Here is a 26,581-nt window from a genome sequence, read left to right as displayed (position 1 = left end):
CCAAAGCAATATCTCCACCAGACAGAGGACAACAGCTTGCAGGGAAAAGTCCTTTTGGACCACCCCAAATGGACCCCCAAAGTCTCAACTGAGAAGCCCACAGCTTCCAGCACTCTGCACAGCGCTGATCCATCCTGGATGCCCTCCTGGATGAGTGTCTGGGGAGAGAGAAATTATCTTTCCTTTCTTTTGCAGAATTGCCATTTGATAGAGAAATAGGAGCTTGTAATAGCTACTCAGAGATGGGCAGAAGCCCAGGAGAGGAGCAGAGAGAGGGCTCTTTGGTCTGCTGTCAGGCCTTGCGCCAGACAGCCCCGTGCAGGCTCCAAGAGCCAACCCGCAGACAGTGATTCACGTCAAGCGAGCGCAGAGCGGTGTGCAGGGAGTTGGCCTCCCCTTGTCCGTGTCCTGGGAGGGCTGCCAAGCCCCCGTGCCTTGGAGAAGGCGTGGAGCAGGAGCCTGGCTCGGCTGACATCGGCTCTACTCGAGCTACAGCAAAGAAGGAGGCACGGGGCAGCTGGAGATGTGCAGGAGATATCACCAAGAGCCTCCGCTCATCCGAAGGAGCTCTGGTCTCCTGTTGGCATCTCTGGTCATCTGTCAGGTTGCTCCATGTCTAAGTCGTGATCCCAGCTGCCTGCACATCACTATGTAACCCATCGTGGGTGGCTACAGTTAACTCTAGGGACTGCAGGGGCCTTCTCCTCTCCAGGCTGGGGGAAACTTCCAGCAAGCCTCACAGCCCCCATAAGAGAGCGAGAAGAGCATGGTGGTCTCTGCATTAATTAAGGGTATCCTATCCATATTGATGAAAAGAAATGGCTTTTAACACCATATGTTTTCTTAAAAACCACACCACTTTAAAAATACCCCACGTACTTGCAGTGAATATCAGCCCATGTTATATGCACACTTTACCAAAGAAGGCTTTCAGCCTCATTTAAAGAAATCCAGGAAAGATTCTGCTTCCTGTCACCCAAGGGCAAGCTGCAGTATCAAAAGAGATAATATCCTCGGCTATAAAACACTGTATGTATTTATCCAGACTCAAAGGCCATTTTTATAACTTCAGACTTGGTTTAATTTTCCATACACTTATCTTTTTTCCATGTTTTGGAAAATATGTACGGATCGGCTACTGGAACATGCAGCTTTGTGCAAAATATTTAATCGAAGCCATTAATTGCAAGCTGTAAATGCAGTACTAGTGACAGATTGTAAAGCCAGAAACCATTTGGTCAACGCACAACAGCTAACAAGAATTTTTCAGCAAAGAGGAAAAAAAAATAGTGTATAGGACAGTAGTGTAGCATAGACATGAGTTTTATTGCAAAAAAAATAAACCTTTCAGGAAATTTAGGAAAAAGAGGAATGTAGGAATGTTTTATGAGTTCCATAAGGCATTCGATAAAAATCAGGCTTCTTTCATTTTTTTTCTTTCCTGTAGGAAAAAATATGTACTTTATATCAGCCAAAAGAGGTGATATATTATTCCTATTGAAAGTAATTTTGTCTATAAGCGCTTTGAAGACTTCAAACAAAAACAAACAGAGGACTGGAAAACAGGTCTCTGGAAGATGTTAGCTACTCCTGTTCAACTCGTGTTTCCTCTTGTTGCCGTGAAGCTTGGTTGATTCCTTGAACGTTTGCAATGACAAGCTCCTCCTGAGATGTGCAGTTGCAAGTATTGCGCATCTGTGTACAGACGCTCAGAAAATAGCTTCCCCTTTGCATTTGCTACATGACTGGTGAGATGCTTTATGTACAACACGGCAAGGTCAGATGCTGCTGCAGTCGGTTACTACTTCAGCAGTAGCTGAAGCATGGAATATTTATATTAATTGGGGAATTACTTATCTGTCAAGAGGCACCTCACTAAAGGTTGTTAAGAAAAAAGGACAATAACTTCTTTAATGATTGCTCAAGTTTAAAGGCATTCTTTAAGAATTAATTAAATTAAGACTATTTTGAGAGCCAGGAGACTTTTACACATAAAACTAAAGTTGTTTGGACTTATTGGAAACAGAATTTCAGCTACCATTAAACCTTGAGGAAACTAAAAGAATGACTCAGAAAATTGACTGAACAAAAGAAAAACTCATAAGATGCTCTGAGAATTTCCTGCTGCAAGAACAAAGGCAATTAGAAGTGTACTGCACAGGCATTCAGCAGATTACATATTCATGAGCTGAAGACATTACCAAGTCCTTCCCCCAACGCGGGTGAAGGGATGACAGCCGTCAATTTACCCTTCCCACAAAGCAAGGGGATGAGGTGGGGTCTGAAAACTCTGCGCAGAGCTAAAAGTCTTTGTCCCCATCCTTTGCTTGGGATCGTTGCAGGCTGGGTTGTGGAAGCCCGGCAGTTCAGGAGGACGCTGAGCCGTACGTTCACCGATGAGATGAAGCCATAAAATATCACCGCAAAATTTCATTTGCGTTTTTGAGCTGATTTAAGAGGGTACCCAAATGCCCCCATAACTCAGGGTGTTGGCAGCTTCTCCTCTAAACACCAGATTGACTAGGAAGTGTTTGCTTGAAATTGAGAGACCGGCTAAATTTGGGTCACGGAGCAGGAGGAGTGCGATTGTATTCAGATGTAGGAACTTTGATATTCTTTGATGTGCCTTTCTTAAGGCAGATCTTGCTATGGCCTCTTTTGAATAAGTGACTTAAATGTTTGCATTGGCTTCACGGGGTTTATTTAAGATTATTCACATTTATTATTACCAGCTGTTTAGATTATCCCTGATATACCCAAATAGGATTTACGAGACTCCCCACACACATACAGACAAGTCCTCTCTGCACCTTGTTTTTTATCTACCATTAAAGCAAGATTCCAACCCATTTCAGGAGAAAGGCACTTAGATCTCCTTCAAGGGTAAATCCACTCTGACCATATAATCTGTTATAAAGTCTCCTCGGAGAGATGCACAAAGGAGACTGTAACTGGAATAATTATCGTTTACTGCTTATGATCTCCTTTGGTTCAGAGTTTACTTTTGCTTTCTTTAGCAATAAAATAACCACAAATCAATCACAAGAAACGTTGTGCTTGTTCTGCATTGAGGCTACTTTCGGGGGTGGGGTGAAGAGTAGCATTACACCTCTGAACTGCCATTAAAGGGGATTTTGAAGATGGAGCCCTCCTTATGTATCTTTTAGCAGTTTCTGGGGCAAAGCCCAGCAGCAGGAGACATCATTTCTAGTCCTGACCTACCTAAAAGTTTGCACCTGAGAAACGGTTAAGGCCAGGAGAACCCTAATGAGCCCTAACGATCCCTTACGATCCCTAATGAGCCCCACCTGGCCCAGCCATAGCAGGGCTGTATTTAAGCCCAGACCAGGGCAATGAGCCTCCTTCTGTCTGTGCGTGGGGCTGTCTCCAGGGCTTTTGTGGCTGTGCTGTTCCTCTGGGTCGTGCCCCACCAACTGCCCTCCTGGATGGGCTTTCAGTGCTGCCTCTAGAAACTCCCTGATGCCCTGGATTCTCGACAGCCAGCCCTGCTCAGGTAAGGTGGGAGGGCTGGGGGGGACCCAGCACAGCTGTGGTTATTGGGCTGCATGGAGCAGCAGAGAGCTTGGTCCTTGGAGAGCAATTTTTCAGCCTGTTGGCCTATGCACGAGCCCTGGTGGCAGCAGTAGCTGTGTAAGGCAGTTGAGGTGGTTTGGTTTTTACTTATGTTCTTGGAAGGAGCAGTTTTAGAGCAGAAACCCAGTCTCTAAACTCATTGTTGATGCTTGCTGCAAGATCATTGTTTGTGCATCACTCCTTTCCTCTCCTCTTGTGCTGCCCTTGCTCCCCTGTGCCTCGGGTGCTCTTTGTGGAGCTGCTGCCAGAGCTTCTCCCTGCAGAAAGCCACTGCCCTGCCTGCATAAACCAGTGCCCTGCATCTGTGCCCGATAGGGCACGCACCTGGATAAAGCGAGGTGTGAGCATCTCACCACAGCTACCACCAGAGCAGGTGCAGAAGCAGGCCGAGTCCCGTGGGTCCCTGCCCCGTGCTGTTTGCACTGCTGTGCTGCACAGGGTGTGCAAATATTCCCCCTGTGCCCAGGGGCACTGCTGGCGAGGGGGAGCAGGGGCTGCCATTTACATTGTGCTCGCAGCTCAGGCCCTGCACCGAGGGCTGTTCCACGTGGCCCAGGATAAACAATGAGCAAATTGCATCGATTCGGAGCAGCCAGCTTGCATTGCTAATCATATTTCTGAAAGATGCCAACAGAGGGCATCCGCTGCCAGACACACAGCCTGTATCCTCCTGCTGCAGCCCCTCTGCCTGTATTCAGCTAAAGAGCATCTCAGTTTTTAACCCTCTCCTACTTGGGCTCAGGTTAAGCTTTGTCAGTGGCTTTTTAAGCAAACAAGCTTCTTTTTATAGTGTTTTTTTCCTTTTTTAATTTTTTTAGAGAAAAGAAAAGGAAGAGGGTGGGGGAACAATAATCCACAGCTGCAGTCTCTTGGTCAAGGCAGGACTTTGATAATTGGTGTCTAAGTGGGATCTCTGTAGAGCCTGGCAGAGCAAGAGCCAGGTTCAAAGGGAAGGTGGATGCTCTGATGTTGTCCTGTGCTGCTGTAAACAAAATCAGAAGCACTGCTGTGCTGGGGCTGGAGGAGAGTGGGAGCCTTCATGACAGATGTCCTGTCTTTTGTGGGCTTAAATAGTCAGTTTTATTTATAGGTGTTTATTCCTGGTGTTTAATCTCCTTGTTTCATGTCTCTCGTGGACAGTCAAAAAGAAATCGAACTTCTAAAGCCTGCTGCTCCCTCTGGTAAATACACATTGATGTTTGAGCTGTGGAGCAGGCTCACTCTGAGCATGCTGTTGCTCTTATTTTGCTAAGATCTCACACCAAAGCAGCTGAGACCTTCCCAGGCTAGGATGCAAGCTTGTTAATCCAGATTTGACTGGGGCAGCAGAGGTCCAGAGGCAAGGGCTGGTGTCAGAGACAGGGCTCCAGTGAGTGTTAGGAATGGCAGAAGTCTTATCAGAGCTTTCCTCCCTGCACAGCAAAACAGCAGAAGTTAATAGGTGCAGAAGCTGTGGAACTGTGCGAAAAACAAGTGGGCTGAAAGCAAGGGTCAGTCTGAGATAGCTGAGGCCTTTGGTGTACGGGGGTGGTTCTGAGCTTTTGATGGAAATGTGGATAAGCGACAAGACAGATTCTGCTCCCTGTAGTCAGGGGTTTCTTTTAAATCAGCCTGGTTGGAGTGTAACCTCAGCAGTGAACTGGCTGGTGATTTCTGGGGTCCCAGAAGTATTTTCTCCTCCAGGGTTTCCAGCTGCTATGCACATAAAAATAGGGTTAAATTAAAAAAAAAAAAACTAAGCTGGGTGGCTGGTAGTCCAGGGTGGTTATCTGAGCTTATAGAGCCCTGTCTCAAAAAGCTACAGCTGATCCAAGCTGTGCCATGGCTATCCTGGCCCAGTAATTTGTGTTCTGGGTCCAGTTTAGCTCCTGGTGGGGGAATATGCTTTCTTTTTAACCTTCCAGAAAACACATCCTCAGTGGTGCAGCTTGCAATACATGGAGGTGATCTTTTTGGGAAAAAACATTTGATTATTTACCCAGGGTGTGTCCAACTGGACATCTAAAAAAAACAAAAACCAAAACAACAACAACAAAAAAAAAACAAAAAACAAAAAAACCACTATGTAGGTCATCTACATTTCACATTATAGAGTGAGGGCCAGAAGCATAGATCCAAGTTTGATTTATGGACTGCCACGGAGATCTAAGAAATTTATGATTTGATTAATCCATTCCATATATCTTTTCCTTTATTACCGGTAATTCCTGCTATATATCATAGCCTTCTGAGCAGTAACTTGGCTGGCTGATGTATGTCAGGGTTTTCTAAGGGTTAAATTCCGATGTACCAGCTAGAAGAGGAGCTGCTGTGATCTGTTGGGTAAATGTTTTCAGCTCTACTGGAGTCTGACTTACCAGGTAGATCTGTTCTAGTTTACCAAGTGCATTTAAGACGCATAGCACGTGCAGAAGACCAGCACTGGGGTTGTGGGGGGACTCTGTGAAATACACGGATGTGCCAGGGTGGCCAAAGCTTGTGGAAGAGGAGCAGGCACCTGCAGTGCTCCTGGGAAAGGAGGCTGTGCCTAGCCAGGAGGACCAGCCCTGGTGCTGCAGGGAGAGCAGGGGATGGATGGGGGGGGGTGGCTGCAGCCTGTGCAGGCAGGTGAGGAGCCTTGGCAGGGAGGCTGCTGAGAGCTGGTCCCTGCTGGCAGTCAGTGCTTCCATGTGCAGGGAGGTGGGGGTTTGGCATTGGGCAGGAAAAGCAAATCAACTAATTAACTCAATGAGGAAACAACAAAAAAAAATTACCTTGGATTGAATGAGGATGTGACCTGAGACTGTAGATGCTTCTGCTGCTGGTAAACATGTTTTGTTTTTTTTTCCTGTAACACTATTGACATTTTAGAATGATCAGAATATTTCAGAGCACATTTAACGAGACAAGTACTGGATTTCAATACTGTCAACTCCAGAAAGCAGGAGGTGGGTCCTAAATTACCTTCAAAACCATAACAGAAAAAGTGCAATACTTCATTTCCCTTCTGCTTTTCCAGCCATGTGGGGGCCCCCCTTTGCAGCCCTTCTCCCCTGGGAGCAGGGTGTTGGGAGGGGGAGGTGGGGACAGGTGTGATGCTTGTGGTGCTGGGGGAAGCAGTGAGCCTGCACCTGGCAGCCCTGGAGCACATTCTTGGTGCAGGCTGTGGCTGTGTGAGCTTCCCCTGCGTGGCCCTGCTGTGCCTGGCTCCCTGGGGGCTGGGGGGTGCCTTGCCCCAGCCCTGCAACCCCTGGTCCCTGCTGATGGGTGCTGGGGGTGCCAATTAGCAGCAGCCCTGTGTTCATTTGGCAATGAGGGCTTCCACCTGCCAGGGACAGGTGAGTTGAGCGTGGTTTCACCCACACTTTAATAATGCCTCAGCTCTGTGAAGCTGCCTGGATTCAGCCAGCCACCTCTTTCAGAAAAGCCCTGCATCTTCATTACCTTCCCCTTGAGCCATCTGGTCCCCCAGCCTGACCTTTTTGAAAAAGATTGGTTAAAAAAAAAAATCTGGAGCAGTCCCTGAACAGAAGACCTTGTGTGTCACGTTTGAGCCCAGAGCAAATTTTTATGTCCAAGCTGTAAAACCTTGAAAATAAAGACTTATAATTGAGATTCTGGCTGAAGCAGAGTGAACAGAGATGGTATAATTAAATTCTGTGGTGGATATAATTAACCCATTTATTCATTTATTACCCTTTACCCAGCTAATGCAGACTGCACCATCACCATTTGTTTGTGAGGGACCTGCTGTACCTGGCTGCTGGGCTCGGGCTGCCCGGCGTTGTGGTGCTGAGCAGGGCCGGGTGGCTCTGGACCAGCAGGGCTGCTCTGCCAGCCCCTGCTCAGAGCCCAGCCTGCGCTCAGACGAGCTCCGAAGGAGCAGGATGGAAAGCGAAGATGTTGGGTTGTGCTTTGGACTCTGGGGCAGACCTGACAGGTGACTTTGATCAAGTGTGGTGCTTTGGGAGAAAAGGGCTTTTGTTGTTTGTTTTTAAGAGCAGAGTGGCTCTGTTGTACACCCAGCGCTGTGGCACCGAGTTCTCACTGTGCGCTATCAAGGGCTGCTGTGATATCCGCCCTGACGTGCGCGGATTTCTGCTTTCTCTCCTCTGTAGTTCGGTGTGGAAATGGCACTTGCAGACCCGTAACACAGATAACTACTCACCCATCCTCTGGGAGAGCCTCATCTGACTAAAAGCCAGGCTGGCTTTTCCAGAATGGAGCTGTCTTTTTTTTTTTTACCAAAGATGCATTTCGCTTCACTCTCTTGCAGCCATCGTGAGATAAAAAACAATGAATCAACCAGAGATTATTTTTCATGAAAGTTTAATGAGGCACTGTCCCCTTCCTGCGCCTGTGTGAGCTGACCTGGCTGAGCATGGAGGGCTTGAACATGGAATAAAAACCATATGCTTGAGAGGCAAGAAGTGCAGGGAAAAATCCTTTGCTCGCTGGCATCTATCATGCCAGGCTGTCCTGCCGGAGCTGCGCTCTCTGCAGTTTAGCCCCTGTCCCTCAGCCCATCCATCTCTTGGCAGTGAAAGCCAAGCCTTGCTCCCTCCCCCATCGCCCCTCTCCTTCCCTTTGCTGCTCCTTAATATTTCATGCATCAAAGAAGTTTCACTTGTAATGCACAAACTGATTAATTAAGTAGAGTGCAAGAGTTACGTGCATTTAAAGTTTCTTTCATCTCGGGCAGGAGGGAGCTGTGCTGGAGGCTGTTAGTGCTGAGGGTGGCAGTGAAGGAGGGGGAACCTCGGTGTGGAGCATTCCTGCTGCAGCCCCCTCCCAGCAAAACAGCCTTGCTTTGAGCCTTTGGCTTGAGCAACTGGTTGCTTTCCAGTTGTTTTTGGGGTCTCTCCTGCTCCGTAAGGGTGCTGGCCAGGCTGTACCTGCCTCCCCCTGGCCATGGGGCTGTCTGGAGGGGGGACTTGTAGCGAGGCACCTGCCTGGCTCCAGGTGTTGAGGTAAGGGCTTGCCTTGGGGTCAGCGAGGTCCCCTTTCAGTACCGCTCCAGCCCTAGGAGCGGCTGGATGTGCTCCTGGGGACATGTGGCTGAAACCCCAGTGTGTGGCAGGGTGGGTTATAAAGGGGGGGCTGGTGCAAGGGGGTACAACCCAGCAGGAAAAGGAGCAAATGCCCTGACACTGGGGTGATGGGCACCTGCCCCCTGGGGGGAGTCAGGACTGTTACTGGTAACGCAGCTGTTTGCTCCATACCTTGGCCCCAAATGCTCCAAAGCCTTTGCTGGCTGTGCAAATTGTGCAGCCCTCTTAATCCTCCCCTGTTACTAGCCCAGGATCTTCTGAAATGAGCTTAGGGATGGTTCCCCTGTGCGTAGAGATGTTTCAGTAAAGGGTCTGAATGAATTACTGCATCCAACTTGCATTTGGGGGGGAAGGGAATTCAGCAGCTCCTGGCTGCTGGCTTTGGCTCCCCTGTTTTGCAAAGCGTCCCCTCGGGGTGCTTATCTGCAAGTGGCCAGGAAGATCCTCGCTTGATGCTGTGTCAGGAAGACATCTCCTGCAGCCCTGAGCACAGCGTGGGGTCTGTTGGCTCACCATTAACCCAGAAGCAAGGATGTCACCTACTGAATTGCAAAGGGCGCTTTCTGCATCCCCTCGCTCGCTCTCCCGGGAGGCATTTCTCCGAATTGCTGACCCAGACTGTCTTCAGCTTTGCTCGTGAGAGCTGACAAAAGCACAGCTTGAGCAATGTGGTCGCAGACCACAGTCAGGTACCATATGGCTGAAGACCAGCGTTTCTACGCTGCGGCTTGGGAGCAAAATTAATTTTGTGGTGTTTCCTTAGGAATATAAAAATCCTTCTCGCTTCTGTAGCGGAGTTATTGATGCCGAGGTGACTCTTGCGGAGTGAAATATAAGCCTCTGATTACATCATACCTCCGACTTTCTCCACTTGCTAGCAGCCCGATTTGAGGTGTTACAGACATAAATTGTTCTGTATATTGTAAATACGTAGTACATTTTAATGATTGTTGCTCTACGTACATATATTTGATAATAGAGCCAATTGAAAACCACTTCAGAAAGCCGCTATTGATATTTTTGCAATAACCTCCTCCTCGGTGCCAGCCAATAAAAGATGCATTAGTTCTGCGTGTCCAGAAATCCAGCTCACAGGACTGAAGGTTTAAGAATGCTTTGCCTGTGACCCTTTAAATGAGAATGACTTTTCCTTCCCCATCCTTCCTATGCCTAGGTAGTATAGGTATTTTAAGCGTTTTCTAGCAAAATTCAGCACAAAGCTCTTCAGAGAGGTGCAAAACCGTGGGTTTGCCTGAATCCCACCTGGGATAGTCATACAGAAGGGGCAAGCCCTGGAGCTGAGCTGCTCTGCTTGGAAATAAGAAAGCGCCCAAGTTCCTGCTAAAATCCTCTCAGGTGAAAAATTCAGAAAGTGTGGGCAGGCTCAGGCATGAGGCAGGCACAGTTCGGTGCAGCCAAGGCTCCCGGTTCGCATGGCACACGACATGTGCTTCGAGAGGCTGCTCTGTGGATAGCAGCCCACTGGTGGGCTAAACAGTGGAGAAATGCCCAGCTCAGGCAGAGCAAGTGTGCTTTTTTGTGCTGAAAATCCCATGTTTGGGACTGTTACAGCTATGATTTCTGCAGCTCAGTATCCCTTTTTTTCCTGTTATGACAACGTTATTTCCTTGCATTTGGGTTATGCAGGGGCTGATGCAGCCCCCTGAGCGCTGACTTTCTGAGGGTGGACCCAGAGCGGGCTGGTTCCCATGCTGCACAAGGGGTTCACAGCCAAGGTATGAACGGAGCTGGAGCCTCCTGACAGCCTGTCAGGTCCCCTTCCACCCCGTCGCACCCGAGCCAGATGGGTCTTGTCAACGTGATGTTTTCACTCTAAGACAACTTCCATCCCTGATTTTTTGCTGGGAATGGCAGCTTTTGTTATTCTTGGCCCTGGTGCATTCAGTGGTCGGGTTGCTGCTGGCTTCCCTGAGCAGCAAGGGCTGCATCCATGAAGAACAGGAATACATCAGAAGTGGGCCTCACTTAGATAGAGAAACCTCATTGCTGTTATCTTGGGAAGCCACAGTTTGTACACGCTTGAACTAAAAATTTTAGCAACTTAAGCAAAATCCTGTAAGCGATCCTCAGATATCCTACTGGCAGGTGGGACTTTCTCACTGCAGTGTGCTTTACCCTGTTCGTGCCATTTACTTTTCTGTTGAATGCTGCTCAGGGTGGATAATGGAAATCCATTACCTCCGTTATAAACCAGGACTAAAATATTTCACTTTGCAAATATTACCGGGGGCTTTCAAACAGTGCAGTGTTTAGCTCGGTCCTCTGGAACCATAAGGCAGGTGGAATCCTTTTCTCACAAAAATGAAAACGGATTTGCATTTACACTGGGATGGATCCAGGCTAATTTTAAGCTGAATGTGCCTGTGTAAAGGTAGTGGTCTGAGGAAAGTCCTCCCTTATCGCTGTGCCCATGTTTGTGCAGGAGGACTTGCAGAGATCTGTGTGCTTGTCAGAAGCTGGCTATTGGCGGTACTTTACCAACATGGAACTGAGGCAAAATAAGATCCTACATACCGGCAGACCTGGGTGGGTCTCTGGGTTAGGGACATAGACAAGACAGTCCCTAAAGGTCCCTCCCAGCTCTATTTCTGTTACCTCAGGGCTTGCCCGAAGTCCGGCAGTGGCAAAGCAGGTGTTTGAACCTATCTCCTGACCTTTACTTTCCTACTCCAAACCCTAAAAAACATTCAGCTCATTGCTTGACGGCATATACTAGATCAGAGGACATCCGGATACAGCTAAAAGATGTGTTTTCCTCCCACTTCTGCCAAACCCACTGCAGAGCTAAGAAGGAAAACCCGCATGCCAGTGTGGGCTGCCCATTGCTGGGGCAGCAGTGCTCACCCCTGGACCCCCTTCACAGCCCAAGGGTTGCCGGCAGCCCCTGGCCCATCGCCGGTTGTGGGATCCTCCTGTAGCCAACAGCAAAGAAAGGTCTCTGAGTGTGGGATGTGTGTGGGTCTGCTGCAGGGAGATCGAAGTAACAGGGCTGTGGCCTTAAATAGAAATAGATTCACTCTGGGGGGATTTCCAGTTCTAAAAAACGTGCTTCATCACTTTTTAGACTGTTTTATCATGTTATTTTGGGTGCCTATGCAGTACTGTTTCTTTCATTTTTTTTCCTAGAATTTTGAAAATTAGGAAAAAGAAATCAGCACATATAGTGACAGCAGCCTAAACCAGGCCCAAACCTATCCCTTTCCCCTTAAAAAAAAGGGAAGGAACTTCCTATGATTACAGCTTTCCCACCTAACAGCTGATAGTTATGACTGCGTTATTGCATGATTTTGCATTTCCAGTGCTCCTGGAAATGCTGGCCCTCCCAATTAGGCAGAGCCAAGGTAACTGGGATCTCAAGGCAAGTGTTTTGTAATGGCTTGCCTGTGTGCTGGTGAGCACTTTTTGGTTTCTGTTCATTCCTGAAGCTGGAAATATGCCCCGCATGCACACAGATGCTGACTGCGGGGGCTGAGGCTCGTCGAGGCTGTGAGCTGGAGCGGGGCCTGGCCCCAGGAGCGGTGCTCGTGCTGTTTGTTCGCTGCATTTCATCTCCTGCGCAGTTCTGCACTTGTTGTGGTTTTAACATTTGATGACCTAGGTATCTCAGAAGGCTGTTTTGCCTCAATAGGCGTATGATGAATTGATCTTAATTAGCTTGTGGAAATAATATAAGCCTGAGCATTAAGCGTGCTTTGTTAGGGTTTTGACATCTTCCTTTGTCTGTACATCTACAAATAAAATCAGGTAGATTAGCAGTCACTCGGAAATTGTTGTTGTGAGTCACTGACACACAACTGCTGTGGGCTGCTCCTTGTCTCTGTTAGTCATGCTCGCTGTGGGCAGCGGTTCGTGCTGCTGCAGGGCTGGGGCCAGCCGTGTCCCCTCTGCCCGGAGGAATGGGGTTTGCCTCCAAGCCAATCCCCCTACCTCCAGCTTCCCTGCTGCAAGAGCTAGTTGGCTTGAGGCATGAGCCAAAACTGCAGTGGTGGAGCTCGTCTAGTTTTTCTTCAAGCACAAGCTCGAGCCCTCGGATGGTACCGGGGCACCCTGTGATGGGTGGACGTGGGGATCTGCGATCAGGCCTCGGCACTGCCCAGTCCTCGGGCTCCCATTTAAACGCTGGCTGTTAAAGCCTGGGTCAGAAATCTTTGCTGTAAGTCACCGGTTTGTCTGCTCCAGGCTTGTCGTTGTGAGCCATCTTTGTGTGCCCAGGACCCTGGAGGTGCCTGTTCACCTGCAAAAAGCTAGTAACTAGGAAAAGCTCGCAGGAAGCACAGATCTGTGCCATGGCGGCCAGGCATCGCCTGAAAGGAGCGATGAGCCTGCGGGTGCGCGTGGCAAGGAGCTTAGCTCCCAGTGCCAGAACTGGGGGGAAGACGTGGAAGGAAAACCTGGATCTCATGAAGTAGAAAAAGCGAGGGCTGCTCCGCGAAGGGCAGCAGCAGGGAGAGAGGAATTGGCTGGAGCAGTGGGCCGGGGGGACGAGGGCAAAGCAGGGGGTGAGGCAGGCAGCGGGCTGGGAGTCACAGCGGCGGGTGAGAGGTACCAGGGGGCGTGTGGCGGGGCTGTGCGGGCACTGAGCGCAGGAGGAAGCCCCCCTGCTTGGCCGGGGGCCGCCCAGGAGGCGCAGGTAGAGCCGGGGGGCGGCCAAGCCCCGAGCCCCCCACGCCGGGGGGAGGACGCCGCGCCCCGTGCGGCAGCCCCGGAGGCAGGGGGAAGGCGGCCGGGCCCCCAGAGCGGGGCCGCCTGCGGCCGTGCCGGGGCCGTGCGAGCCCCCGCTGGGCCTCGGAGCGGGGCCGGGGCGGGGGCGGCGGCGGGGCCGGGGGCGGACCCGAGGCGGAGCCGGGCGGCGGCGGCGGGCAGGGGCGGCTCGGAGCGGCCGGGCTCGGCTCGTTCGGCTCCTTCCTCGGCATCTCCCGTGCCCGGCCCCGGCCCGGTATGGCCGCTCGGATGCTGCCTCTCCTCCGCTCCGCCGCGCTGCTGCTGCTGGCGGTGCTGCCGGGCGGCGGGCCCGGCTCGGCGGCGGCATCGCCGGCAGCATCCCCGCCTCGGGAGCCCCCCGGTCCGTGCCGGGTGAAGACGGTGACGGTGTCCACGCTGCCGGTGCTCCGCGAGAACGACATCAGCTGGAGCGGTGCCCCCCCGCCCGCCGCCGCCGCCGCCTCCGCCGCTTCTGCCGCCGCCGACTCCCGCTTGCTGCTCTTCGTCCGCAGCGAGCTGCCCGGCCGCGTCGCCGTGCAGGACGACCTGGACAACACCGAGCTGCCCTTCTTCACCCTCGGTAGGTGCCGCCCCCCCGCCCCGCACCTGCCCCCGAGCCCCCCGCAGCGCCCCCGCGCCGCCCGGAGCCCCCCGTGCCCGGCTTCTCCCCCGGCATCCTCCTCCTCCTGCCCCGCACCCGGCTTCCCGGCGCTGTTTCAGGGCTTTCTGGCGTTGTCCTTGCTGCCTGCTCGGGTTTTAAATTATTATTATTATTTTTTTCTGCTGGGGAGGGATTTTTTATTTTTTTTAAGCAGGGCCTGAGCGCTGCCGCTGTTGCCGGTTAGAGCTGGGAGCGAAGGCTCAGTGCTGGGGCTGCGAAGTGATGGGTGCTGCCTCTCGTGCTCCAACTTATCCGCTGAGCCCTAGAGGAGGTACCACGGCGGCTGGGCGAACGGCAGGGACTGTGAGTCTCGTACGAGCCCACATTTCGACACGCTTCGCCTTAACGCTCCCTCTTGCTTCATGCACAACTCGGGTTCTTGGCTCCGTCGCAGCATGCCTGCAGACTTTCTCTCCCCGTTTTGTCTTTTGCGGGGAGGGGGATGGGACCAGGAATGATTTTGGTGCTGTACTTTGGTCCCGATGCCCGCTCCCGTCGGTGTCGATGGGGTGCCCCAGCTGCACCTCGTCCCTTCCAGCCTTTTGTGTGTTATCAGCCTGGCGCTCCTCAGGGCGAACTGCTCAGGATTCTGCGTGGAAGGCGGTGTGTTCGCTGTGCCAGATCACTGGAGGGCTTTTTGTTGATCTCTTCATCTCCTGGCTTGCTCGCGTTTTGGTGTCTGAACCCAGGATCGTTTGAGCACCTGCCTAACTTTGTCTGAGATGCTGCACGGTAACGCGGCTCGGCTGAGGCTGCCGGCGGGTTGTGCTGCGTGTGGCCGGCACATCGAGATGCTCTGCGGGCAGGCTGACCCGGCGGGCACCCAGCCACGGGTCTGCTCCTGCACCTCGTGGCAGTGACCGGCTGCTCCCCCGGCTCTGATGTGCCAGGGCAGGAAAATGACCGACTGCATCTCCAGGTCCTTTTCAGCAGAGCTTTCCCTCAGCGAATAACCTGTAATAAATAAGTTAATGGTACTTCTTGAACTGAGCATCTTCAGCACTCTGGTTTGCAGTTTGGCTTCCTTAGACACGGTTGGTCAAACAGAAAAATCCCAAACAAACCAGGTAGTCTATTTCAAGCAGTAACAGCGAAAATCAGACCTGATGCAGTAGGAATGACATTTACCTTACAGTGATTAAAAGTAACAAGAAGTTTCATGGTTCAGTGCCTTGAATTTTCAGATTAGAGTAGTTTCTTCAGGGACTGGGTGTGAATTGCGCGCTGCTCTAAATATATCAGAAGGCAGAGAAACCCCTCTGCGTGTAGTGTAGGTAACAGCTCAAGTTAGAGGAGAGAAATTTGTCTTGATAGATCTGAGACATGATCTTGTAGAGCAAATCCTGTTCCTGTGACTGACTGCTGCTGAAGAGACCACGTCTAAAAAAATCTCTTTTCCTTGCCTGGGATGTTGGTTACGAACACACTCCTAAATATGTAGCACATCTCTTGCAGAGCTGTGTTTCTGTCGCTGGGTGCAGGACACCAGCGTGTCCTCTCCTGTTCCCTTACCCTGCGGGTGTCGGGCGGGTCAGGAGATAAATGGAAGCTTTGCCCACAGTGGGATGGCTTCATCATGGTCCCGAAATTAATCAGGGGGTTGCCTCCAGAGAAGGTAAAACACTTGTCCTTCCCCGAGGTCTAGCTCATGAATTGCTGTGGATGCTCTGATATTTCAAATTTGTCGCATTTCTTCCCATCTCCTGGAGTGGCAACTGAGCCTCGCTCGCACTTAACTCTTTTCAGGGTGAGTGCTGCGGAGGGTTCCTGCTGGCTTGTAGGCTCACTGTTCTAGGGCAGTAAGTAATGCTGGAGTTTTCTGCTGTCTTTTTTTCCTGCTCCATCTTTTTCTAAGTTCAGCAGCGGCTGGGAATCCGAGCGCTGCCGCTGCTGCCTCGTAATGGGCTCTTGGAGGTGAAAATCATGTTACATGTGGGAGATCAGTGGAATTGCTTTGCAGGGACTTGCGAGCAGGGACTGCTTTAAATAGTTGCTTCTTTTTGCCAAAACCTCTGATAGCCCTTATTTCTGATGCTTGTGTGTGTTTGTGTGTGGTGCTGTGCGTGGTTAGTGGACGTCTGGGCCCGAGCTGCGGGAGCTGTGCAGGAGCTGAGGTCCTGCTGATTTGCAGTGGGATGAAGGCTGCCAAATGCCTTTGAGTCCGGGTGCTGGCTGCTAGCAAAGCTTCCTGGCTTTTGGGGGGTGAGGAGGTGTTAGGGAGCTCTCCTAAACCTGTGCCTCAGGCCAGCTACCTCCGCCGGGCATCCTGGAGGGATTTTGGGGGTGGGGAGGAAAAGAAAAGCATAGTAAAGCAGGCGGTACCGTGTCCTTGTGCTGACACTCTGGGCTCTGAAGAGAAATTATTTGGGAATAAATTGAGGTCATCCTGTTCTGGGGGTGGCTGCTAGAGGAGAGCAGGTCGGGTGCTGCCTCTCCCCCTGCTCCTCAGCCTGCTGCTGTCTGCCCCTCCTGCTCTCTCTGGGGGGCTCGAAAGCCTTTCCAGGCCAGGAAGCACGAAATAAACCTTGGCTGGCTTCTTGGCGATGGGTTTGTTTAAGCACTGGGGCTGAGGGAGGTGGTCTGTGGTCCTGTGGCCACTCAGCAGTTCCCTGCCTGGTGTGGCTCCTGAGCCTCTTGTCCCCCCCGGGTGTTGAAGGAGGATGGGGGATCTGTAGCTAAAGGCTGGTTGGTGCCAGAGCCCTGTCTGTAGCTATGTGAAACTTCTGCTGGATTATTTTTTTAAGGGCAGATCAAGTTAAAATGGGCTGAGGAAACAGATGCTTTGAGTTGGTGGCTGGTACCAAGTGCGTGCAGTGCTCTGCATCCCTTGCCTTTAAAGGAGCCCTTCTAGGTGGGAGGCAACTTTTCCTACTCCATGCCAATCTGAGATGTGACACATTGTGGATGATGAGCCTAAAACCTTGCCAAGAGCCTAGATCTCTTCCCAAAATGGCTGGGGGCACCCCCTGCAGCGCGGTGAAGCCACAGGTAGGAGCCCACTAGGGGGTGGTGGGAGCCTGGAGATGCTCTGCTCCCGGCTGCAGGTGTGCGGGCACCGAGGGAGCCTCCTGCCCTTGGTGGAGCTGGGAAACTTCTTTTACTTAATTTCCTTCTCGCATCCCTCCCCGGCTGCAGCAGGGGAGCTGCAGCTGAAATGCCCGTGGGCAGCTCGAGTTAGTTCAGTGTCCCCTCTCCAGCAGGGCGTCTCGCTGTCTGCGCTTCCTAAGCCTCGTTTTGCTTCCTTTATCTCTGTCTTTGGAGACAAGAAGGATGTTTCTCCCCTTACCCCACGATTACATTACTTGAAAATTACACAGCGAAGCACGGTGATGGCAGGAAATGACAAATGTAACTTCGCCACCAGTGCATTATGAATTGCTGTGCATCCCCTTTCCTGAAAAAGCATCCTGCCCTTTCCTTAACCTTGGATACAACTGATGCTTTGCGGTATTTTTTTTCCCCTAACTCTTCTAGTGTTACACTGGCAAATGGTGCAGCCTATCATTGACTTTATTCTTGTACAATGAGGTCTCTCTAAGGTATGTGTCTTGATTTAGTCAGCAGCCATGTGTTCTGTACAATAGCTGCTCCACAAGCAGCGTAGCCTGCTTTAAGTGCAATTCAGGGAACGAAGCAGTTAGCTTCAGAGCTAATTTGGCTGAGCTCTGTCTGTGTGTGTGTGCGGATATATATAGAGAGAGGGGAGAGAAAGAGGCAGAGAGAATTTTACCACTGCTCTTAGCCGGTAGTGGCTTACATAAGAACAGTTTACTACACGCTTCTGCTAAATGGTTTTAATGGATGCTGTTTGACTGGTGTCTGCAGCGCTTTGTTTCTGGGGCTGCCAGAGAGGTGCTCGTGCCTCTGCATTGCCAGTGTCTCGCCGTGGCCCCTCCGCGTGCAGCCTGGGCGCGATTATCCCCGGTCCCTGGAGCTGTGCAGCTCCCACATCTACCCAGTGCTTTTGTGCTGCTGCTCCTCTTTTCCTCTTAACTTTTCTTGAAGCCATCTTGGAACTTGAACTTCTTTTCCTTGCTAGGATAAGAATGCATTAAAGTAATGGAAAACACTTAGTCCCCTGCAGATTGTTTGAATTTACTGTGTTTTTTTTCCCTGAAAATACATGAGCAGGGTTCTGCTTGCTTTTGTCAACATCTCCTGGTTTTGCAGAGCCTGGGGGGAGAGGCTGAGGGTTGGCCTGGGAGCCCTGGTGAGATCGGAGCTTTCTGATGGTGCTTTTAAGCTGCGCTGCTCTGCCAGGTACTTTTGCCCTGCTTTGAGCTGGTCTGTGGGGTATTGAGCAGGGTCGTGTGGGTGGCAAAGGGACGGCGTTCCCAGCGTGAGGCTCTCGTGGTGCTCTGGCTTCCCCTAAGCGACAGAGCTCAGCTCTTCAGGGCACAGCTTCAGAAAACTGGGTCCTGTCTGTGCAGCAGAGGCAGGTGAGGTTTGGATACCTCCGGATTCTGGTAACCACCTTCTGCTAGACTTGAAGACTTGCACGGTGCTTTGGGCAGAGATTTGGTCAATTAAATGCTTTTTTTTCTTTTATTGCAGTGCCTGGGGTTTGGGTCAGGTCTGCATCAGTGGGGACAACCTGGGGAGGGCGGTGGCGTCACAGCCAGAGGAAGGAGTAACGCATGCCACAAGCACCGGGCTGCACAAGTTGTCGGAGGGCGTGGGGGAAAGACCCAGCAATGCTCAGGAGCCTTCTGAAAGGGGAGCTGGGACCCCAAATGGGGTGTGGGGGGCTGCAGGCACTGCAGGGATGCGAAGCTGCTGGCCTGGGAGTCCGTCAGGGCTGGCAGGAGGTTGGGATGGGTCCTGTGGGGAAATCTGGTGCCTGCCGGCTCTGCTTTGTTGCTGCCTGGGGAGCTGAGCCAGGCCCCTGGGGGGAAAGGGCAGCACTGAGAGCTGGGATGGCCCAGCTGGGGTTGTACCGGTGATGTGGGTCCTGAGCCCAGGGTCTGCCCGCTGTGGATGAAGGAAAGACAAGCTCTACAGCTCCCAGAAGGGCTGTGGGCACAAAGCGTTCATTAAAATGGGTCAGTCCTCAGATGCCCGCTTCCCTCCTCGGAGCCAAGGTCAGACGCAGTACGTCCAGCGTGGCGGGGTGCAGGGGTTTTGCTTCATCTCGGGTACGTTCAGGGGAGAAAATCCCAGCTAAAACTGGAGCCTGAGCTGAATGGGAAGCTGTACTCGGGGAATTGCTGCTTTCTGAGAGTACCCGTGTTGACCAGCTAGTGGCAACAGAAGATTAACTATGGAGAGAGCCGCCTGCGCTGCGCAGCGGGCAGGCTGGAGCGGCACCGCGGGGCTGGTGCTGGGGATCCCCCTGCTCCCCCTTCCTCCCCTGCCAGGGGAGCACATTGCCTGGGATGTCGGTGTGCCAGGGAGCCTTCTTGCTTTCCTGCTGGAGGAATAAATACGCTTTTTTCCAGAATGAGGCGGGCAGCTCACATTTCTCCATGTGCTGGGGACCAGGGAAGGGGGTGACCTCCGAGGGAGCCTGTGCCACAGCGCAGAGGGACAGTGCCTCCAAAACGTGCTGCTTTTGCCTTTCTGAGTCCTAAAACTGTGAGGCCAGGCTGTTTGTTGGACAAGGCTCTGCCATGCCTCAGCCATACGGTGCTAATGCACAGTGCTGGCTGGCTGCGAAACCCGGCTGAACTCGGGGGCTTCCCTGGTGCCGGGCGGGTAACGGGAGCTCAGCGCAGGGCTGGCTGAAATGGGATGAGAATGGGACGGTGTCGTGGGAACGGGGAGGCATCGATCTCGTGCTACCTCAGCACATATGTTAGCATTCGCAGGTGGCTGGAGAAACACCTACCATCACACCAAAATGCCTCGTAAAGCGTGGGGGGGAGGCAGGGGCTGGAAGGAAAAGCGAGGAAAATAGAAATGCTTTGAGCGACACCTTGCATCGGCGGTGCTGTTCCCATCCGCAATGCCCGCAGCGCAGCTCGTGGCGGAGTTTCCCTCCTCCGGTTGCAGCCACGTGAACTGGGGACCGATGAGCCTCGTCCAGCCCTCCTGCTGCTCCCGCTCGCTACCTGCGACGGCTCCGAGCAGGGATGGATGCTGCTTGTGCATAACCAGCTTAAGAAGTGGTGCCACTTAAAACAATTGAATGCTTGTGCTGCTGCTCGGGGCTCCGCTAATTTGGTTAAGGTTTCCAGTGTCCAGACAGCATGGAGACACTTAATGGTATTGAAGAAGCAGGAAGGTATGCAGAGGGGACAAGCAGCAATCTTGGCTTCCTGCATCTGCACTGGCTGGGTGAAGGTGCTCTGGTTCCTTCCTGGGAAGGAGACAGGCAGGGAAAAAATCAGCATGTAGATAATTTTGGCCCATCAATCCCTTTGGATATCTTCCCCATGCCTCTGAGTGCATCCTGTGTGCCTCCTGGGGAGCAGGGCAGGATCCCTGTGGTGGTGGAGGCGGCGGGGCTGTGAGATGGGGCAGATAGGGGCTGGAGCCGGGCTCTGCCTGGGGCAGAGGAGGCTGGCGGGGAGGGAGGCAGAAGCAGGAGCCCCCCCTGTTTCTCATTACCTGCTCCCTGCCAGCCTTGTGCCCCTCCCTCCGTGCCTGCAACTCTGCTGTCTCCGCGTGAGACAAAAGTCTGTGTGAAACCAGACTGGCTTTGAAAGCAGCAGAGAAAGGGGAGAAATTTTCCATTAGCAGCATCAGCAGTAAAAGAGATTTCCCAGTCACCTGGTAACTGCTGTGTTTGGGAAGATTACCGAGCTGATGGTGCTGCTCCTGGGCATGTGCACGGGAGTGATCCAGGCAGGGAGAGGGAGCAAGGGCCGGGGCGCCCAGAAGGAGAGCGGTGTGGGTGCGAGGGAGCCCCCTGGGGCTCGCACCCCCATGCACCATCACCTGCTCTTCCAGTGCATGAGAATAAACCACAAATTGTGTCCCAGCTGGAGGAGCAGAGGGTGGCAGGAGGGCTGTGTTGCGTGGGGAATGTCCGCTTTCAGCCTGGCAGTGGGGGCTGGATGCTTATTTTGGTGCCTGGTACCTTTCTTTCTGCAGTGCTGGTGAGATTTGCCTATGGAGAGGCGCTGCCCTTGCTGTAAAGACCCAAAGACTAACGCAAGATGGGAAATGATCCTCCCAAAAGCAAATGGCAGATGAATAAGCAGTGCACAGACCCCAGTGCAGGGTCTGGAGGCTGAAGTTTGCTCCCAGCTCTGCTGCTGACCATCTCTCAGCACCGTTTGGAAATTTTGTCCCATTTGGCCATGGGATGGAGCCTGGGGCTACTTGGCTGTGGCTGCAGCCGGTCCCCGAGGTGAAGCAAGGGGGAGATGCAGGAGGCCGGTGCGTCCACGTTGGGCACCCACAGGCATCCTTGCAAGCGCTCAGCTGTGCTGGCATCTTTGAGGCTTTGGTTCACTTTGATTTTCCCCTCCCTCATCTCTTTGTGGGACAGGCGGGCAGCAGAGGAGGGGTGGCCTCACCCACAGCCAGAGCCCTCCCCAGGGATCCGCTGCAGGGTCTGGGCTCCCAGGCTCTCTGGGGGCTGCCCGTGGCCGTGGAGCTCACATAACATGAGCTGGCATTGCGGCGTGTCTGTGGCTGCTGTGGCTGTGCCTGTCCCAAGGCCATTCACAGCCTGTATTCCTCCCTTTGGGGTCCGTGACCTAGTGGTGTACCTGGGAGCACAGATCATCCCTAAACTTTGGGATCAAGTGACAAAAAATAGGAACAGGCAGCAGCATTTTTTATTTTTTGCCTCCAGACAACTGTTCAGTACCATCAGCTCCTGATTCACCGCTCCCATGCCAGCGGCGTGCCATGAGGGGGGGGGGGTCAGGCAGCAGGGCTGGGGCAGACGTGCCTGTGCTGTGCTGTGCCTGCCCTGCTGCTCGTGCTCTTACTGCCTGGGGGCATGGCAGGGGCTGGGGCAAGAGCTGATGCTCTCCTAATTAACTGGTCTGTGCAGCCTGTGCCCGGAGCGGGGTCTGCTCTCGGCCCCCCTTTCCCAACTGGGGTGGGCTTCTGGGGGCCAGGGGGCTCCCACCAGTTGTCTGCTGCTTGTTCCCGTTCTGGTGTTGGTTACTCAGAGCTGCCTTGTGCAGGCTGGTGGTGAGGGAGATGGAGTTCCCCTGCCGTGGCTCTCTGGGTCTGGTTCAGCACGGGTGGTGTCTCTGGAGAGCTCGGGGGCTGGTTGGGACATCTCGCTGCGTCCCTTTTGCTTCTAGCCCTGTCACACTTCTTTCTCATCCTTTGTAGCTCTCTGCTTTATAAATTGGAGAGGTGTTTAAACTCTCTCCTGCCCAGGAAGCTGCCCAGGGAATTCCTCCTGGGTTTCTCTGAAAGCAGGCCCGTGGCATCATTCATGGACGCACTCCATCTCCCTAAGACATGAGAAGGGAGGTGTGGGCAGACAGGTGCCCAGGGGAGGGTGGTGTGGGGAAGGTGTTGCAGAAGGCAGTCGGTGGGTGTGTGTTCCCCTCCATTTCTTCCGTCCCATCCTAACTGGGCAGCCCAGGGTCCAGCTACGCCCACAGACTCGTTTATAGGATCTCGGTTCCTTCTCAGCTTCCAAACGCCTCCATCCCTCCCTCCCAGGGGCTGGCAGGAGCCTGCAGGAAGGGCAGCCTGAGCCCAAGCAGCATGTTGGGTTTTCTTCTGCATGTATGGGGCTTTTCTAGGGTCGTGCCCTCGTGTGAATGCAGCAAATGTCCTGCAGAGCCGTCCTGCCTGGTGTGCTGGGAGGGCAGCTCGGGGTCTGCTGGGGGATGCCAGCACCAGGTGCCACTCGGGGAGGCTCAGCCCTGGGCTCCTGGCCCTTCCCAGCGACGGCGTTGGGGACGGGGGCTCTGCCGTAGGTCCAGCTGGAGAGGAGGGGACACCACGGAGGAGCCGATCGCAGCACCTTGGGGACCTGAGGGGGGCCTTTGGCAGGGAGAGGGGCTGAGGTGGGTGGTGTCGGTGTCACCTGCACAGACAGCTCCTCGCTGCCTGGGCGCTCTGAGTGCTGCGTGCTCCCCGGGGGCTCCTGCCTTCTCCATCCCTCGCCGGGGGAGCGCAGAGGGCTGCGTTTGTCACCCGGAGAGCCCCCAGGCTTCAGCTGAACTTTGTGTTCCGGCAATAAAACCGTGCTAGGAGATGTGTGCAGTAACAAAGCCCGTGGATATAATACCTCCGTGTGGCGGTGTACCTTTCATCTTGAAGGATTCCCGAGGAGCTTTATGAAGGCGGTGTGCCGCAGCCTGCCGGGGTGAGCGAGTGCTGCCAGTGAGGGCTGCGGCCTGATCTCTGCTAGACCCGTCCCCCTGCTCCCCCTCGCCCCGGGAACTCGGTGGAGTCTGGTCTCAGCCCATCTCCGTGCCTGCTCTTTTCCTCTAAGCCCGACTTTCCTGGGAGCGAGAGGAAACCCGTGTAGCTGTTTGTTATGCAAAAATGGTGAAAAATATGAAATATCCTTCCTGGGGCAGCAGGAGTGGGTGGGAATTTCTTTCACGCAGCTTCGACAGCTCTGGATCTTGGCAGAAAAAGCTTTCACAGGGGAACGTGCCCTCTGCACAGCCCCGGGAAAGTGGATAATAAAGTTGGAGCGCTTGAGAAATCGCTTCTGGCCGTGAGCAAGGCGCCAGGGTTCAGCTGCTGGGCGCAGGGCTGCCGCCAGGGCAGCTCTGGGTATAGAGACAGCAAACGTGCCTGTACCCCATTTTTTTTGTCATCGTGTCCCCTTCTGAAGTGACGTCGTGGGGACCAGCTCTGGGTCCGTTGTGGGTGCCATGGCCACGTGCTGCAGCCTTTGGGGACATCTGGGCTGCTGCCTGCTGCTCGCAGCCTGGGAGATGGGGCTGGAGGTGCAGCCCGCGCTGTTCCTGCGAGCTGGGTTTGCTTTCTCCTGCTCCTGGCCTCCCTGGAGCTGCCCGGGCAGCGGTGGGAGCCTGACGATGCCGTCGGTGGTGGCTGTGGCCAAACTTCCAAACTGGAAGTGGGATAAGTGGCACTAAATGAAGCTGTCAGCAGAGGCATATGCTTGAAAAGCTGAGGTTAGCTCGAATCTATTTTTGTTTGGAGTGGTGCACACTTAGCCCGCGTAGTTTAGCAGTTTGTTTATGGGATGCATTTTCCCATCCTGTGTAGCTCCTCCAGTTTATGCTATAAACTGTAAAATCAGAAACCGCCTGAGCTCGTTCCCATTAAAGGCGTCCTGGTGCACAGGGATGGAGGCTGCGCGGTGCAGATGGGGCTGAGGTGCCTCCAGCCCTGGGCTCCTCAATGGTTGCACGATGAAGCCAAAGGCACCACGCCAGCAGGGGAGGTTATTCTGTAGTATTAGGGTATGGGATTGCTGTGAGTGCCCGGGATGGAGCAGGACACCTCAAAATCAGGGTGGTCTCTGTCCTGGGTTGGTGCTGCGGGTGCTATCGTAGGGTTGGTTTGAGGAGAAGCTGTGGGGGTGTTTTATTTTAAATTTTTTATCAATAGTTGATCTGTTTTTCACTCTTGAATGGGATAAATAATTGTTTATTCCAGTTTGGGTTTGTCTTCCTCCACCCCCTGGCCCACGCTTGAAGCCTGGCAAGCAGAGCGTGAGGCTTTTTGGCCACAGTGCTTTTAGCAGGGCTCATCCTTCCTCCAGAAGCAGGAGCTGCAGGGGAGGAACTTTTTCCCCTCTGTGCAGCAGCCTTTTCTTCCTTTTCCTCTTGCGCTGGAAGCTCCAAACCTCTCACTCTCATCCCCAAGGAGCCGCGGGTGTTGCCGCCTGCAGCTCCTCCAGCTTCACCTCCCTCCCTGAGCTGTGCCGTGGTGGTTCCTTGGGCCACCAAGATGGGAGCAGCGTTGCCAGCACAGCTCCTGGCCCCTGGCTATCAAGATCCTTTGATACTGATTGAATTTCAAAAAGGCAGGAGAAGTTTGTGGTCGCTTTTCCTGTCGTTGTTGCAGTTGCGCGCCTTGTGTTGGCTCAACAGCCATGTGTTTCTCGCCTTTTTCTTTTCCCAAGCACAATCACAGGGACTGGGAGCGTGCTTAATTAAACAGCCACAACATCGCCTTTTAACATAATTCAGGGAACTGGAGCTGCTCGAAGACACAGACTTCAGTACGTTGCTTTACATCTCGTCACATCCCAGCGCTGCTCTTTCCCATTTTCTGCCCCTGGCTCTCCGCAGCCAGGCACCCCAGCCGGCCTCGCCGTGCCTCTGCCTTGTGCTGCGCTGGAGGAGGAAATCCTTTACCCGATGGGGTGCTGCTGTGGGGAGGAGGTCGGGGCCGCTGCCTGTAGGGGCTGCTCGGAGCCAGCTCGGGGTCCCGCTGGAGCAGCGGTTTGCACTGCAGATGTGCTGTTCTTGCCGCTCTGGGTTTTACTCTGCCGTTGTAGCAGCTAGTTTTGCTGCCAAGCTGTTCCTTAGTATGCTACGGCGTAAGGAAATGGGGGTGAGAGCTGGGGTTTGGACAGGATTTGAGGTCTTCCAGGATTTGGGGTAAGCCCATGGCCTCCTGAACCTGAACAGCCCCCTGAGTGCGTGCGCTGCTCAACACCACGCGGGTAACCCAAAATCGTGTGTGCCGGGGGAGGTTTTCTCTGCTGCTTGAGCTTGCTTTAAAGGGTTGTAAAACCTTCCCCTCCTTGCCCGTGAAGGGTTTTACAGTGTGTTTCAATGAGCCACTTAAAGACAAAACAGGAGGGAAAAAAAACCTGCTTGCAGCATCCTCCCAGCTGAGCAGCCCAGGCCCTGGGCAGCGGAGTGGGGAGTTTGGGGGACGCTGAAGGAGCGCTGGGCTTGGTGAGAGCCCTCTTTGCGGAGCACCCTTCGGTGTTTCTCTGTGGCCTCTCCCAGCAGAACTGACGCCCCAGAACCATGTTCCCCACTGGTGGGAACCCGTACTTGCCTGCTTGCAGCTCTTTGGCAGGTCTCTGGGCTGCTTTGGGGCAGGCTGTGAGTTATTTAAAATGAGTTTTTCAGCAGCCCTTGGTCTGCAAAGCTCCCCTGCAGCGGGAGCGGGGCAAATCTATCCGTGAATACCCGGCACGGCTCCCACAGCTCCGGGGTCACCTCCCTGGGGAGAGGTGTCCCAGATTGCTGCGGGACAGAGCCGGTGTGGGACAGCAGCTCCTGGTCCCTGCTGGGGGAGGATGAGCTGGAAAGGGCAGGGGAAATCCCTCCTGACCTGGCAGCGGCCCCAGAGGCAGGGACAGGCTGTTAGCGCGGGGTTACGGGTTTTATCACTGCTGGCTGTAAGCGCCTCTCCATAAAACTGCTCTGAAGGCACCCAAGGGCAAAGTGGGAGGCATTGATGTTCTCCTTGGGCTCTTGTTGGGTGGGGGAAGGTGTAAGCTGAAAAAAAGCCTTGTTGTTTGTGATGGTACTCGCAGCTGGAGGGCACGTGAGGCCCTGGGGAAGGAGCTGCAGCTTCCCTGTGCTGCTGGGGGCCGGGCTGTTGTCCCCAGCCTTCTCTGCTGCTTCTTCCAACTTCTCTCAGATATTTGCAGGGCTCAGGGAGCTGCACGGAGAGCACGAGGTGCATTTGAAGGAAGGGCTGCAACGGGAGAGTGGTCTCCCGGGGCCAACCATGCCCACCCCATCCAGCAGGGCACATGTAGGTG

The 26,581-nt window shown here is 53.4% G+C and overlaps 1 protein-coding gene across 6 annotated transcripts in view; it reads left to right on the top strand.

Moving 5' to 3' along the window:
• The first annotated feature begins 2,295 nt into the window (after window positions 1-2,295).
• ASTN2 (astrotactin 2) overlaps window positions 2,296-26,581 on the top strand; it is a 340,991-nt gene continuing 316,705 nt past the window's right edge. For 3 of the 6 annotated variants that reach the window (XM_083807088.1, XM_083807093.1, XM_083807095.1), the window contains exon 1: window positions 13,478-13,926. In XM_083807088.1, the coding sequence (XP_083663214.1) occupies window positions 13,584-13,926 (343 nt within the window). In that variant the 5' untranslated portion in view covers window positions 13,478-13,583. Of the gene's footprint in view, window positions 3,515-13,477; window positions 13,927-26,581 lie in introns of those variants that run through there. The other 3 variants (XM_083807091.1, XM_083807089.1, XM_083807094.1) reach the window with 3 other exon arrangements.

Source organism: Anser anser, assembly GCF_964211835.1.
Source record: "Anser anser genome assembly, chromosome: 21".
Taxonomy (NCBI): Eukaryota; Metazoa; Chordata; class Aves; order Anseriformes; family Anatidae; genus Anser; species Anser anser.
The sequence above is the reverse complement of the archived record's forward strand: the minus strand, read 5'-3'. Positions and strand labels throughout refer to the sequence as shown.